Raw genomic sequence first — 14355 nt, forward strand, 5'->3', positions numbered from 1 at the left:
TTTTTTTATTTTTCGGTACGCGGGCCTCTCACTGCTGTGGCCTCTCCCGTTGCGGAGCACAGGCTCCGGACGCGCAGGCTCAGCGGCCATGGTTCACGGGCCCAGCCGCTCCGCGGCATGTGGGATCTTCCCGGACCGGGACACGAACCCCCATCCCCTGCATCGGCAGGCGGACTCTCAACCACTGTGCCACCAGGGAAGCCCAGGTTTTTAGTTTTTTAAACCTAAAATCCTAGAGTCATAGACGACTTGTTTCTAAATCATAGCACTGGTTTCCTGGTTCAGTAATGGTGGTCAAAACATAGCAAAGCCTGGTTTGTCTGCAAAGGGTTCCATGGTTGAAGGACGATCCTTAACTAGCTTGCTTTAGAAATGCTTTTTTCCCCAAGGAGCACAAGGGGGCGCAAGAACCTCTTGGTTAGAAAGTGTCCTCAGCCTTACCACTCTGCCTCCAAGTCAGAAAAGAGAAACACGTGTGATAGTTAATGCTCTTGTCCCGCAGAATGCTGTCAGCTGTGAGGGCAAAAATCATGTCTGTTTAACTGACTTGCACAATGCCTGGCGTAACGTCACATTGTTAAACGTGCTTAATAATTATTTTCAGAGCCAAATGAAGAGAGTCCTCTCCTACCTTTCTTCTCTTTAGCGTTCAGAGGTTGATAGGAGTTTACGCTCTGAACGCCAAAATCACTCCCATTTAAAGGCTTATCACAATTCTGCCCTACTACGGGGAGAGACCTACCCACTTACGTGTAAACCAAACCGAGAGGTCAATGAAAATGGAGCTCCAATGTGCGGGTGGCATGCAATGTACCCCACCTCTGCTCTGGCCCACACACCCGGGCTCTGCGCTATGCACAAGGCGCCAAGTCAAACACCCTGGAAACTCTACGGGCCGGGAAGGCAGCACGGCAGATTGAAACCTGCCCTGACATTCGAAAAGGGAATGTGTGTAGGAACCCACCTACCAACCATTTCTGAAGTCTTACAGGTAAAACTAGGATCACTGCTGGGATCTTTTACCTATAATCATGAAGGTGCCTCCAAGGAAGTTCTGAGTAGTACAAAATGTTCAGAGACATTCTGGGGGAAAGGTCTTATGTCAGTGGTTTTGAACCTTTCATTAATTTCCCCCCAATAAACTAATGTTTTGAAAGATTTTGTCTATCAAATTGCATGTTAAAAGTAATATGTTCCATATGTGTGACTGCTGATCCAGATTTTATCCGAAGATCAGTAATTTTAAGAGGGTTCATAGTATTATGAAATACACAAATCACGGTTGCAGTTACGATGCTAAGAAGCAGTGAAGTTTAGTAACTGTACAGACAATTTAACACTGCTTTCTGTTGCTGATCGTAAATTCTGGCCATCTCTCTGTATATATTCAAGACACAGCTATATGACACGTGGCTTCACAACATTATTTAAGTCATCAGCAACCAGTTAGAGCTTCTGAACAGCCAAGCTGTTTTATTACATCGAGTTAATTCTAGTCAAATGCCAAAAGTTGCAACCCCTCTACCAAATGTTAATATTCTTTTCAGAGGTTTTGGGAAATATAAAAAATACACTTAAAGACTTTTATGGACTCCAAGTAGATAGGAAAACATAGTTCAGGACCTATGGTCTTAAGTAATTTTACAGAAAATTTTCTTTTTGTTCTAGTGTATTAGGTGTTTGGGTCTACAAATAACTCATCTGGAATCTACCTATTCATAGTTACAGAGGTATCCAATACCTCAATTAGAATTTAAAAAAATCAAAGTTGTTCTTGAGAGTTCAGAAACGCACCGAATTTTAGGGCTGGAAGGAAACTTAGGAGTCTTCTAATTTAACTCCCTCACTTTTCACATGAAAAATTAATCTCTTTGGACCTTAAATGACTTTAAATCATTTGGAGCCATAAAGCCCAGTTTTCCCAATTCAGAGGTCATTCTGCCATATCCTAATGCTTTCTGGTGATCCATACATTATTTTAATATATGTAATAGTTATAAATAAATAGAAATAATTATATATTATCTACACCCACAGTAAGAAATGTTTTAAATTATGACCTAGTACCCACTCACACACAACTGAACAAAGTTTTGTGAAACAAAGTGTATCCTTACTACATAAGGCACTTCCACTAAACTGATTTCATGACTCAATAATGGGGCTCCTCTCAAAGTTTAGAAAATAATAACCATACCTGTTGCCCTCTGGCTGCGTGATTCTATGTTGGTTATACAGTCTTACATAATTCTCTAGTTGTTTCATGTGGGTTAATATTGCCTCCCCTCCCTCCAGACAAGGCTGTCAACGCAAGGACACGTCTTACAGCAGGTTCTCCATGAAGACTTGTTGAAGTACACTGATGTATCATTGCTTTATAGACTGTTGAAAACATCATCTAATTGTTTTTTTTTTTTTTGCTCCTGGATCACAGCAGCAAGGAAAAAAAAGAAACCTTGACAAAACTCCCATTCTTTCTCTCATTCTCTTCTGCGCTAAGCCCTTTCTGCTTGATGTGGAGAAGGTATAATATTTGGCAATGGGGAAGCAATGGATATAGTACATTCTGATTAGAACTGAACAAAGGCGCTGTTTCTTTTTTTTTTTTTTACTGTATCTGGGGTTTAAAATCTAAGTGAGGAAACAACACATTCCTAGATTATAAGAAAGTGTTTTCAAGAATCAATAAATGACAAATATCATTCAGGAATTTCTGCTTTTTTCTCACAAAAGCAAGTGTGGCAGGGATCATCTTGGCCATTAGAAGAAATTCATACTCTCCTCCTGCCAGTTCCTTTTGAAATCTGTGCATAATCTTTCCTTTTATCATGTTCCTAAGTGACTTCCCCAAGACAGTGGAAAGGAAAATGATATGAAACTTAGCCCTTTGAATTCTACTACTTGCTAACAATTATTCTATTCATTCTTTGTTTCGTCCCACAAACACTTGTTGAGTGACCACTATGTACCAAGCAAGATACTTTAGGTCTTGAGTGATACACAGTGGGTGGGCAAGCCGGACCTGGTCTGACTTTGCGGAGGCTTACAATCCTAGAGTAGAATGTGTACAAGAGGCTTTTGTATTCTTTTTGTCACATAATTCATTCTGTCTCACCACTTCTTGTACTGAAAATGACAGACTTGTAAAATTTCAGGCTTATTCTTATCCAGAAGGGTATAGAATTCAGAATAGGGAATATCAGCACAATTAATTGATACTTGAATAAATTCTTTGAGATGAAAAGGATTGTACAAAGACTCACATACCTTGAAGTACACAGTTCCCTTCTCTTTGACAATGGCAGCCTGCTCCAATTTTTCTTTGGTATCCATCTCCCAGGATTCTTTGGCCTGTTGTGTAAATGTGTGACAATGGTTAGATGAACAGAGAAGGAAAAAGCATCAGCTGATGTCCGTAAGAAGAAACAATAGCTACTCCTAGAGGATACCCACACCCCAAAACACACTGGCTTTTAAAACTGCGTGCCCTTGCCAATGCACTGCTAGGCTAGAACTCACTTTCCATGAGGACAAAGCTGTAGCTTGATCCATGCTGCTCAAGAGGGAGGTGCAGGCAATAATACCGTAAGGAAGATGAACTGTTGAGCATCGTTAAAGAATGCGCCTTTAGAATTACGAGGTGAGGCCACACGATGGAAGCTGGGGCCCCTATCTCCCTCCTGCAAACTCTGCCGCTAAACTGCTATTATAATTTAGGCAAGTTTCTCTCAAGCCTCAGTTTTTCAACTCTAAAATGGTAACACTATTGTAGTCAAGTCACAGTTGTATATTCATACACACTTTAAAAATTCCAGGTCATGTAGTTGTCTCTCCACTCTGCGACAACCAGACATACTAAAGCCTCCAAACTGTAGCAACTTGCAGATGCGTACTTGGGGAATTTCAAGGAAAACATAAGTGGGAGGGTAGAGGTGATGCCAAGATGTAAACAAACGCTTTCACGATCACCTGCTAATTTATACTGTGTGTATCATTACTCCTCCCCCATTATAGATAGGAACCCAGGGACAACTGCACTTTCATTATGAACAGCTGGATCATCAAGAGTCAACAGAACAATCTGCAGTCCTTTAGGGAAGATGACAACGGCTGTGTCAGTGCTATTTACTGCATAAGAATTATGAAGCTTAAGTGGGTAAATATGAAATTCTCTATTCAAAAGACAGTGGTATATATATCCCCTCCTTTTTAAAGTGACTAATGAGAGTTACTAGTCTTCCTGGCAACCCTATGTTGATTCTTAACAATTTAACTTTATTATTTAAAAATCTAATAACAAGCACTCTGCATTTTTTATATTAGGCTCAGTCTTTATTGATTATAAATCTATTCTTAGTATTACAAAACAGAAAATGAATTCATGTTGCCTCCATCACTGCCACACACTGTCACGTGGTTTCAGATATAATCTCATAGCACTGTGGTCAGAAAAGATGCTCGATATGATTTCAATTTTCTTAAATTTACTGAGGCTTGCTTTGTGACCCAGCATGTGATCTATCCTGGAGAATGTTCCATGTGCACTTTTGAAAAGAATGTGTATTCTGCTGGTTTTGGATGGATTGCTCTATAAGTATCAATTAAGTCCATCTGGTCTACAGTGTCATTTAAGCATGTGTTGCCTTACTGATTTTCTGTCTGGATGATCAGTCCATTGATCTAAGGGGGCTGTTAAAATCCCCCACTATTATTGTGTTACTGTCAATTTCTCCTTTTATGTCTGTTAACATCTGCCTTATATATTGAGGTGCTCCTATGCTGGATGCATATATATTTGCAATTCTTGCCTCTTCTTCTTGGATTGATCACGTGGTTTCAAATACACCTGGCAGTGCAGCCTGGCCTATGCCCTTGCAGCCGCCGTGACTGAGCACAGGCTCGCTGTGGTGTACTACAGTGGGGAGGCTCCTGAGTGTACAAGGTCCACTGGGCTGTGATGGGAAGGGGTGGGGGTTACTTTATTGCTAAAAATTATTTTCTCCCTCTTTAAAAATAAAAACCACTTTGTGCTATGAAGACAGCTTTGGAGGATCAGTACTGAGCTAGCAGGACTTCAGAAGACGTTACCTGACAACAAGCAATGGTTGTGACAAGAGCATACGTTTGTTTTGGGGAATGTGTTATGATTAGGAACATCACTGTTTGGGGAGGATCCCAAAGTTAGAGGCCTACAGGACAATGATTTCCTTTCTGAGTCTAATAACATAAAAACAGTCACGTTTCCAGTCCAAAGCTTGAAGTATGGAACATGGAGATAGCACTGTGGGGATGAAAAAGGTCTACAAGATGCAGTTCCTGAGGCTCTCGGGGAAGGGCTGGGCTCTGGTGGTGCAGAGGACGTAGCCGGATGGGACAGCGTACCTAGCTCAGGCACATGCTCTGCGTTTGTCCAAGGAAGCTGCTGCCGGGAGCCTCCAGAGGCGGGTTTGAGATGGAAATACACTCAAGGAGGCATGCCATTTCTGGAACCTGAGGCAAACGCTCTCTTTTTTTCTACTTGGACAGGTACAAAAAGAAAAAGTCTAGGGTTAGCAGGTTTGTTCCTTGTGTTCCTTGCCACCGAGCCTGGTGGCCCATGAAGCCCTTGCATTTTGGATAATAACTTGGAGCCACAGTGAAGGCCTCTTCACGAGTCCTGTGAAGGGTATGATCCGTCCAGCCCTGGAAAACTGCACCCCACTCCCCCAAGGAGATGCTTGGCAAGAACATGAACCTTTTTGTCTTCAACCCAGGAAAAAAAGTACAAAAAGAACAAGTCTAGGAACAAATAAGGGAACAAGTCTTGGCTTCTACCCAAAAAAGTTAATAATAAAAAAAAAAGGCTGACACATAGACACAAAATAAGAACACTGAGCTCCTTGGTTGTGTATCAGCTGTGCTGTATCAGTTGTCCTGTGCTCTAGTAGCAGCGTCAGAGACAGGAGACAAACTTGGTCATGAAAAGCACAATATACAAACAAATACCATCTATCTATACCACCTGGTAATATAAGACACTAATTTACAAGAAGTGGATGGAGAAGAAATCTGTCATGATTTCAGAGAAGTTGGTATTTTCTCACCTTTTCGAAGCTCTTAAGTGTAACTTCATATATAAGCTCAGCATTAGGTTCAATGCCAAATTCAGGCTTCCCTGCCTCTCCAAAACCATATCTGAAATGGAGAGTAAAAAAATAAAACTTTAAAGAATTGGTGTATTTCCAGGCACCCCCTTCAGTATTTTGAGGCATAGAGCTATCATTTGCAAACTACACACATCAAAGGCCCTGAAGACAAACCAGATGTTGATCAGAAGATATAGTGCCAAGTATCACTGCTGTGGTTTCTTTTAAGAAACCAGGCTACATTTAGTTTTCTTCTTCATATTCATATGTAATGCAACACCTGTACTCCTTGGGACAGCTTGCTTAATGTGATTTTAAATGTCACTGTCTCTTTTTCTGCTTGATTTTATGTCTAGTTCTTTCTATACAACAGCCGTTATTTGGCTATAAGGGCTTGTCCTGGAGCTCTATCAGGGCCCGGAGAAGGCAGCCACTGTAGTCATTACAGTGCTGACTGGGGAGAGGTGTGTTTTAACAAGCTTTTAACTTTAAAGTGCTGTCCCCTTCCAGAGGTACCACTTCCACGCGGATAAATGGGGGGAAGGTGCACACATCAGGAAGGATATACGTCCTCATGGTATTTCTTCAAGACTTGCAGAAAGCATACTAGAAAACAAATGTATAATCAAAAAGAACAGCCCCAGCAAACTCTAATACCTCATCAAGAGAAATACTCTGTACTGCATTTTCATAGCTCTCTGGCTATAACACTGTAAAACACTACACTTTTTAGCCAAAACTTACTGAATAAAATTACGGGGATATATAAATTTGTTTTTTGGGATCATTTAAAATTTTAACACATCCAAGGCATTTGAAGGAGCACACATCTACTAGAATGGAAATTCTGATGGAGCTTTGTCTGTCTGGTTCAGTGGTTCCCAGCATGTAGAAAAATGCCCAGCGTATTAGGAAAACGTTCACTGGAATATACTCTGCTCCATCTGTTTCAAGCAAACTACTCTTTAATATATGGAATGGCACTGCAAAAATCTTAGTAAACTCAAACTCTCAGGCTATGGTTAGAAACCAGGCCAAAACCAAGTTGATGTATTAATACCTTCAGTTTTCTCTGGGGCAAAAGGACTAGAGTAGGAACACTCACCTCTTGCTATTTGTACCACTTCTTTACTCCCTGCCTGAATTTTTCAGGAAGAAAATGCTTACTCATTTACCTCCCCTGTTACACAACAAAATGGAAGCTGGAGGCAGAGAGAGGAATAGAGATGGAGTGAGAGCTGGTAGGAATGGGGTGTGGTAGTTTTAATATCAGGGCAAAGGGTATCTTCAGCAAAGAAATAAAAGAGGACATAATTACCAGTGGCCAACTGTAGGAAGTGGTGACTAGTTTTCTACTTTGAGCTCTTAGACCGATATATCTCCTATTTTGTTTCTGCCATCTGGTAAATAAAAGAACATTCCTTAACTGATGGGAATCAGGTAGGCAGGTGAGTCCTCACTGAGCATGTGTTTACTGACAGCATGTTCTATTTGCAGCCCAGTGCTAAACAGGTACAAACCCAACAGATGCTCTTGCCTTAGACCAGTGGCTCTCAGAAGGGGTTAATCCCCCATCCCTATCAGGGACATCTAGCAACGTCTAGAGATTTGGGATTTGTCACAACTTGGAGGCTTCTGACTTCTAGTGGGTAGAGGTCAGGGACACTACCAAACATCTTACAATGCACAGGACAGCTCCCCCAGCCAAGAAATGTCCGGCCCCAAATGTCAATAGTGCCGAGGATGCGAACAGCTGCCTTACAACGCTTAAAAATAGGAGTTCCGTGGCTGGGGGGCGAGGAGGGTGAGGGTTTGGGTCGAGGGCAGGCACCAAATTGTTCTGGTTATCATCAACGGGATTAAAGAAGACTAAGGAAGGATATGATTTCTACAGTCTTTCCTGGGTTCAAATGAAGAAACTCTGTGAAGACACATGTGGAAAACATAATCCTGGGGAGGCGTAAGCTCATACCGAACTGTTTTGGGAGCATTTAACCTGACTTCCTATTTTACAGAAAGTTGTCTGATTTATGCTGGATTAGGCTGGGCGAGGAAGGACCCAGGGCACACAAATTCATCTGACTGAAAGAACACCACAAGAGGAATTCTAGGCTTAACCAAAAGACAAGCAGGATTACAGTGACAGAAGGAATCCAGTATCAATGTTCTTAAACTGACAGGTGCCTGCAGAGAGCAGAGATACAAATAATGATTGCTAATGACCATTAAGCCTTTATGTGCATACAAGAAGCACTTGCACCTTGTATGCAACTGCTCTTACCAACTGCTTCCTTTTTACAGATGAAGAAACTGAGGCTCAGAGAGAGGTGCTTCCTGAGAATCACACAAAGAGGCAGTGGTAGAGCCAGGATTTAAATTCAGACTCTGTGTGTCCCAGAAAGTTGTTTAGTTTTTGACCCACACTGCCGCATAACTGAGATACTCTGGCTCTTGGCAGCCTATGTTTTTGTTTGGGGTTGGTGCAGGACAGAAGATAAAGAAGGAAAAAGCAAAAAGCTAAAACTAGCCATACTTTACCTGAAACAAAAGAGCTTAATCAGTCACCATATTTAAAACAATATTAAAGACACTGTCCTGATGAGAAGAGAGAAAATGGCTTCTCTGGAAGTGTTTTATGAATTCCTTACTATGAAAACATCCTGCCAAGGAGTCTATCAGAATGAAAGGGAAGGTATATGCCCTGGGGTTTTTGGAGCATGAAATACAGATGACACTAAGAGTAACACAGAACACATATTTGCAACAGCCATATTTATAGCCACACTCAGATGCAATGTATCTGTAAGTGGGACTCTGGTAAGACAAGCAAATTCACTGCACACACTCACTGCATGCCCGGTGGGCAGGGATTCTCTATAGACACGGATAATCTTACGCAGCACCTGCGTGGACAGTCTCCTGGTGTAGACGCTGCACTTTAAATGACTCCTCAACATACTAAGCATACATCTTGAAGAGAAAAGAACATGTTCCTTTCTAACTATGCTAAATGATTTCCATAAAACATATGAAAAAACTTTTATATCTAGTAAGTTATGAAAACTTGTTGACAACTTTTATGCCTGAAAAATCTACCATATGTTAAAACGGGGTTTCCCTTTCCTTATGGTCTGAGAGTAAAATGGAAGGGAGAGATAATCATCACAACAGCAATAATAGCTAACATACTAAGGGTTTGGCTGTGTCAGGCACTTTGCTACACTCTTTACATGCATCATCTCATTCAGTCCTCCACAGCTTTGTATGGTAGATACCATCATCCCCATTTTACATAAAGGGAAACTAAGGCTTAGGAGAGTCGAGTACACAGCTGGTAAGCTGCATTTTTTTTTCTTTTTTTAGTCACTAATCATACAACCATTTAAACTTGCAAGGAACTATTTGCATTAATAAATATAAGGATAATTCTTGTTTCCCTTTGCCATTAAACTTGAGACATCTGTTCCCACAACTGGCTTGTCAGCTAGGTTAAAATGTAATGAACCAATTCATATTATATGCTCACAATGTATAGAGAACTCATCTTCAAGGAACTTAGATCTGAAAACACATGGAGATAAATACCACTCTGTTTATATGAGTTTAGAACTACTGTAACTTTGGAATGCTGGATTAAAAATAGTTAGATATTACTTGGATATGGAAGAGATAGCCTCTCTATGCACCACCTGAATTTAAAAGTTCCTTATAGAAACAGATTCACCTAAGTGAACTACAAATACATAGTAAATGTAAATAAAACACACTAAGGTGGGAATATACTAGTTGAAAAAGGGATAAGACCGAGAAAAAGAAGGTATTAAATAAAAGGTGCCTCAGTGAAAGCTCTAAAGGGTTCGAGGTGTAGAGCATTTTGCAAGGATTTTCAAGTGGGTAGTGGCATGACTAAAACATCACTTAAGAAATACGATTATGGCTCAAGTGTTAGGGCAAAGGTAAATATGCCACTGGATTATGACCGAGGCTACACAAAGGCAAGCAACTGTAAAAAAGGCACAATATTACCTATTGGTAATGCAGGTCATCAAGATTCTCAATAACTCAAAATCCCACTGACTGAAATCCAAGGATCCAGAGAGGGATGAGACATGAGATAAGCAGATGCACTTTCACACAAACAGAATCAAAACACCCTGGTTTCTCTCAAGGGTCCGTTTCTCAAGATAGAAGGGTTGGATTCATGGTATAATTTTAGATCTAAAAATAATACCAAACATGTTTTCACCAGAGAGACAGTTAGTGTCTGATAGTTCTAAGCTTGGTAGTGCTAATGGATATCCTTATGATGGGAAAAATTTAGGCAAAAATGAGTCATCTCCGCTGCCTTTAGATCCAGGAAGAACACTCTTTTTTCAGGGAGTCTGTATAAGAACAGGTGGCACAAATTCAAGTGGTAATAAATCATCCAAATGCTTCTTCAACTTCTAACCCCCACGTTTTACTGCCTCCTGCCTAATTTAGAGAAAAGGAGAGAAGGGGCAAGAGAATCACGTGAGAAGGGCCAACAGCTTCCTGTCTTGGTAATATGGCAGGCAAAACAAACAGAAAAGCAAAACTTGCCTGTCAGTCCTACCCTGAACACACATGAATCAAGTGAATAGGCTTACAAATGTCTGTAATATTATAAGGCCCATTAACTCACTCTGTGACTAACTGTAGCCTGATTTAATTAATTGTTTCCACTGTTGGCCTTAACTTCACTGAAAATAGCAAAAGGTTGATTGAAAAAGCAAGTGTATCCCTGTTCTTTAGATAACTTCACTGTGTACTGAACTGGTATGCTGCTTACCGTGGTCCAAGATACAAAATACATTGTTCCTCACGCTGCATTTTCTCCAGGGCTTTGTCAATTCCGATTGGAATGTCGTGGTCTTCTCCTTCGCCAACTATGAACCCCACATCTCTGCAATCAAACATCCTTCCACCACAGCGGCCTTCCAGGTGGACTGAGGGAGAGGAGAAGGACAGTCAACAAAGCCGCTCTTCGTGACTAATTCAGGGACCTGATAAATGAGTAGTTCCCCTTCCTCATTTCATCTAGAGACGTACGTGGTATGTCTTGTTGAAGCTTAGTCTACCCAGTCTGGAAATTTAAGAGCAATCATATTTCTTTCTGTTTTAAGTTTAAACTTATAATTACTGATAACTACATCAGTAAGATAGCTTAGAGGATAATAAAGTGGAAACACAGGTTTAACTTAAGCCTACTATATGACAGAGGTTTCCTCACCTGTAACACAAAACAAGAAATACTAGCTTATTTAATAGGTAATTATCAAAATGCCACAAACTTAATATCAAGTATACAAAGTCTTAAACATTTATAACTGCATCTTGGCTTCAGATGCTTGGGTTGAAAAACAACCGAATGGCTATTTCCCCAGTGATATTAAAGGGTTAACTGAATATAGAAGCTCTTTTTTTTTTTCTTTAAGAGTTTTAATCTCATTCACAAATATGTCTGAATAAAAATGAAAAGGCCAAAGGCAACATCATCAGTAACTAACATATCTGTAATCCTTTAGTGCAGTAAAAAATGTAAAATGTGAAGGAATCAATAGTCTCCTATAACTCGACAAATCAAATTACTCAACCCCCTCCTCTGAAATGTTAAGTGAAGAGGTCAATTTCTCAGGGCCTACTTCCTCATTGCACTCAAACTCAGCTCATTCCCAGGGTAATTTCACATTTGATAAGGGGCTTTTATGTTCATATAAAATAGGAAAACACATACAGATATATATTTTTCTCTTGGTTAGTTAGACTTTTTCTTCTGGGATAAACAATTCTTTGAAACTTTCCAACTATGTTTAATATTACGGATATTCATTCCTTTCCATTTAGGTCTTTCATTCAATCAGAAAAATGGATGGCTTGTATGACAGCACAACAGTGGACAAGCAAGGTAATAATTTGTCTTTCATAAGAAAATTTTTTATTCCTACTTCTGTAATATAATGGTCTTGATTCAAATGTAAGGAATTCCTAAAATGCTTCTTTTCTGAGACTAGTTGATCTATTTTAGATCAATAACTTGCTTTAGAGATAAAAATCACTTGTTCTGTTACATTCGTTCCAGGAGACAATTATTTTCCAAATACAATTCCAACTTACTCTACTTTTGAACTACTTGATCTCAAAGGTCCTTTGAAGCTCTAAAATTCTAGGATTCTATGGCCCAGTAATATAACTCTCAATGTAGACCAGAAACCAGCTTCAAAGCTAATTCCTGTAGTTAATCATTTCATCAGGTTACCTTTAGCCCAGGCCTAGGAAATGAGAGAAACCCTGAAGAGTAAACAGCAGTGGCATAGACACTAGGGGCAGAAATGTCACATGGACATTTATGCTTTGAAGTTCTCTACCGTTTTCTAAGTCACTAGGATTAATACCATCCCGATTTGTTCCCGTTGCAAACATAGGGTGGAGTCGAAGACGCTTGGGCCAAACTAGAGAAGGCCTGACTCTCGAGTCAGACCTTCTAAACAGGGGCAAGAGCTAGACTGGCTCTCAGGGTGGAGCTGGCATACAGAAATTTTGTTCTATGTCCCATACTCATAAATGCACATGACTTTGTATTAACTCACTTTTGGAATGTTCTAGATAAAATACAGCTTAGCTTGCAGCACAGTGAACGTTCTTTTGAATTGGAAATAGTTTCAAAATAAATTCAACTTTATTATTTTCAAATATATACACACTAGAGAGGTTCTGCAAGGAATCCTAGGCTTAAGATATTTTTTACTGGAGTAAAAGCTGGTGTCTCTAAAGAATTTGAGAGTTTGAAAATTTGTGTTCTTAAATATTTTTAAATCTGCCCAAGAAATTTAATTTAGACTAATGTGATGACACTTTTCATGAGAAAAGATTTGCTGAGCAAAGTGAGTTTCGGCCCACGTATTACAGAATATCTCAAGCATTGAGATTTATTATCCTAGTAGCTCACAACTTAGCTGACAGATCTTTTTGAGTGAGGTTTATTGTTAGAAGTGTTTTCCTCCCTGATGGAGAGTACATTTAGTGGGGGAGGAAACTATCAGTACATTCGTTGTGGTTTTTGGTTGATCAAGTTTGAATGTGTTTTCAAAACAGGAAATCCAGAGACTCTGTGAAGGATTCCTGCCTGTGTGTCAGTTTCCTAGGCTGGTTTCTCAGCTTGATGCATATACTTGATATTAAAATTATATAAATAATTTCAGAAGTTCTCTACATGTGATAACCCTTCATATTAGGGAAAGAAAAGACTGGCTACTAATAAACATGTTGGGAAAGATAAGTCAAGCAAGCAAGCAAAAAAAAAAAAGTTCAAGTCAAAGTATATTTAAGAAAGCAAAAAAAAAATGTTCACTGCAGCCGGTCTCTCTAAGAGAAACAATATATGGTAGAACCAATGTTTTTGGCCACCTAATAGGGAAACATTTGCAATAACTCTTATAAATACTTACTACCTTATATAGGGACCAATCTTTTTTTTCTATTAAATCTCTTTGAAGTTGAACCTGAATAAGCACTACCTACAGTACCATAGAATCTTAAATTGATAAACTGATACGCATGCGTGCATGCACAAGTAGCAAACACTCTGGCTAGATTAACTGGTTTCTAAAATTGGAACACTGGTGTGACAAGTTCTATGACAGCTGACAAGAACTCCTCCCCACCTTGGAGTCGATTGCCGCAGCAGGGACCTCCATCATGGTGACAGATGCAGACATGCCTGGCTCCTATAGATCCAATTTTTTTTTTTAATTGTCTCGATAATTGCTACCAAAGAAAACCATGGCAGCTCTGGCTGTGGAAGACCTGTGGTTGCTTTTGACCTTGTATCGCTTAGTGCAAAAACTCATTTAATAAATATTTAATAATAACCATCATGACTCACTGGGAGCTTGGCCTCTAGGGCTCAGGAGGTCTGTTGCTAATTCCAACCAGCATGATTTACGGGAAGTAAATGATCTATGACGTGCCCAAAGAGAATAAAAGTACATACAGGATGCTTCTACTTAGGGTTTTTTTGGGAAGAGAAAGAAATACACAAGTTAAAAAGGGACAACATTTTCTCTTGACTTAAAGTCTACGTAACTTAAAGGGGGGAGGTCCTCCAAACCCCACGAAGTCAAACCGAACCAAATTACCGAGCCTTGCTGCGCAATCCGAGTGTAACCACATCAAGTGAGCCCAGTCTGCTGCAAAACATCACTTAAACTGG

The 14355-nt window shown here is 39.9% G+C and overlaps 1 protein-coding gene and 1 long non-coding RNA gene across 13 annotated transcripts in view; one reads left to right on the forward strand and one right to left on the reverse strand.

Annotated features, from left to right (window-relative positions):
- Positions 1-6074, forward strand: part of LOC112414037 (uncharacterized) — a 95820-nt gene extending 89746 nt beyond the window's left edge. Inside the window, exon 4 of the long non-coding RNA XR_003006062.1 lies at positions 4015-6074. This is a non-coding gene — a long non-coding RNA (uncharacterized LOC112414037). The remainder of the gene's footprint in view (positions 1-4014) is intronic.
- The window catches only part of FKBP5 (FKBP prolyl isomerase 5), a 95145-nt gene that overhangs the window by 9017 nt on the left and 71773 nt on the right, over positions 1-14355 (reverse strand). For all 12 annotated transcript variants that reach the window (XM_024766311.1, XM_024766310.1, XM_024766312.1 and 9 more), the window contains 3 exons: positions 10936-11092; positions 6084-6174; positions 3268-3351 (listed from right to left, as the gene is read on the reverse strand). In XM_024766311.1, the coding sequence (XP_024622079.1) occupies positions 3268-3351; positions 6084-6174; positions 10936-11092 (332 nt within the window). The remainder of the gene's footprint in view (positions 1-3267; positions 3352-6083; positions 6175-10935; positions 11093-14355) is intronic.

The sequence above is a fragment of the Neophocaena asiaeorientalis genome, unplaced genomic scaffold (assembly GCF_003031525.2).
Source record: "Neophocaena asiaeorientalis asiaeorientalis breed wild unplaced genomic scaffold, Neophocaena_asiaeorientalis_V1.1 scaffold46, whole genome shotgun sequence".
NCBI classification, from domain to species: domain Eukaryota; kingdom Metazoa; phylum Chordata; class Mammalia; order Artiodactyla; family Phocoenidae; genus Neophocaena; species Neophocaena asiaeorientalis.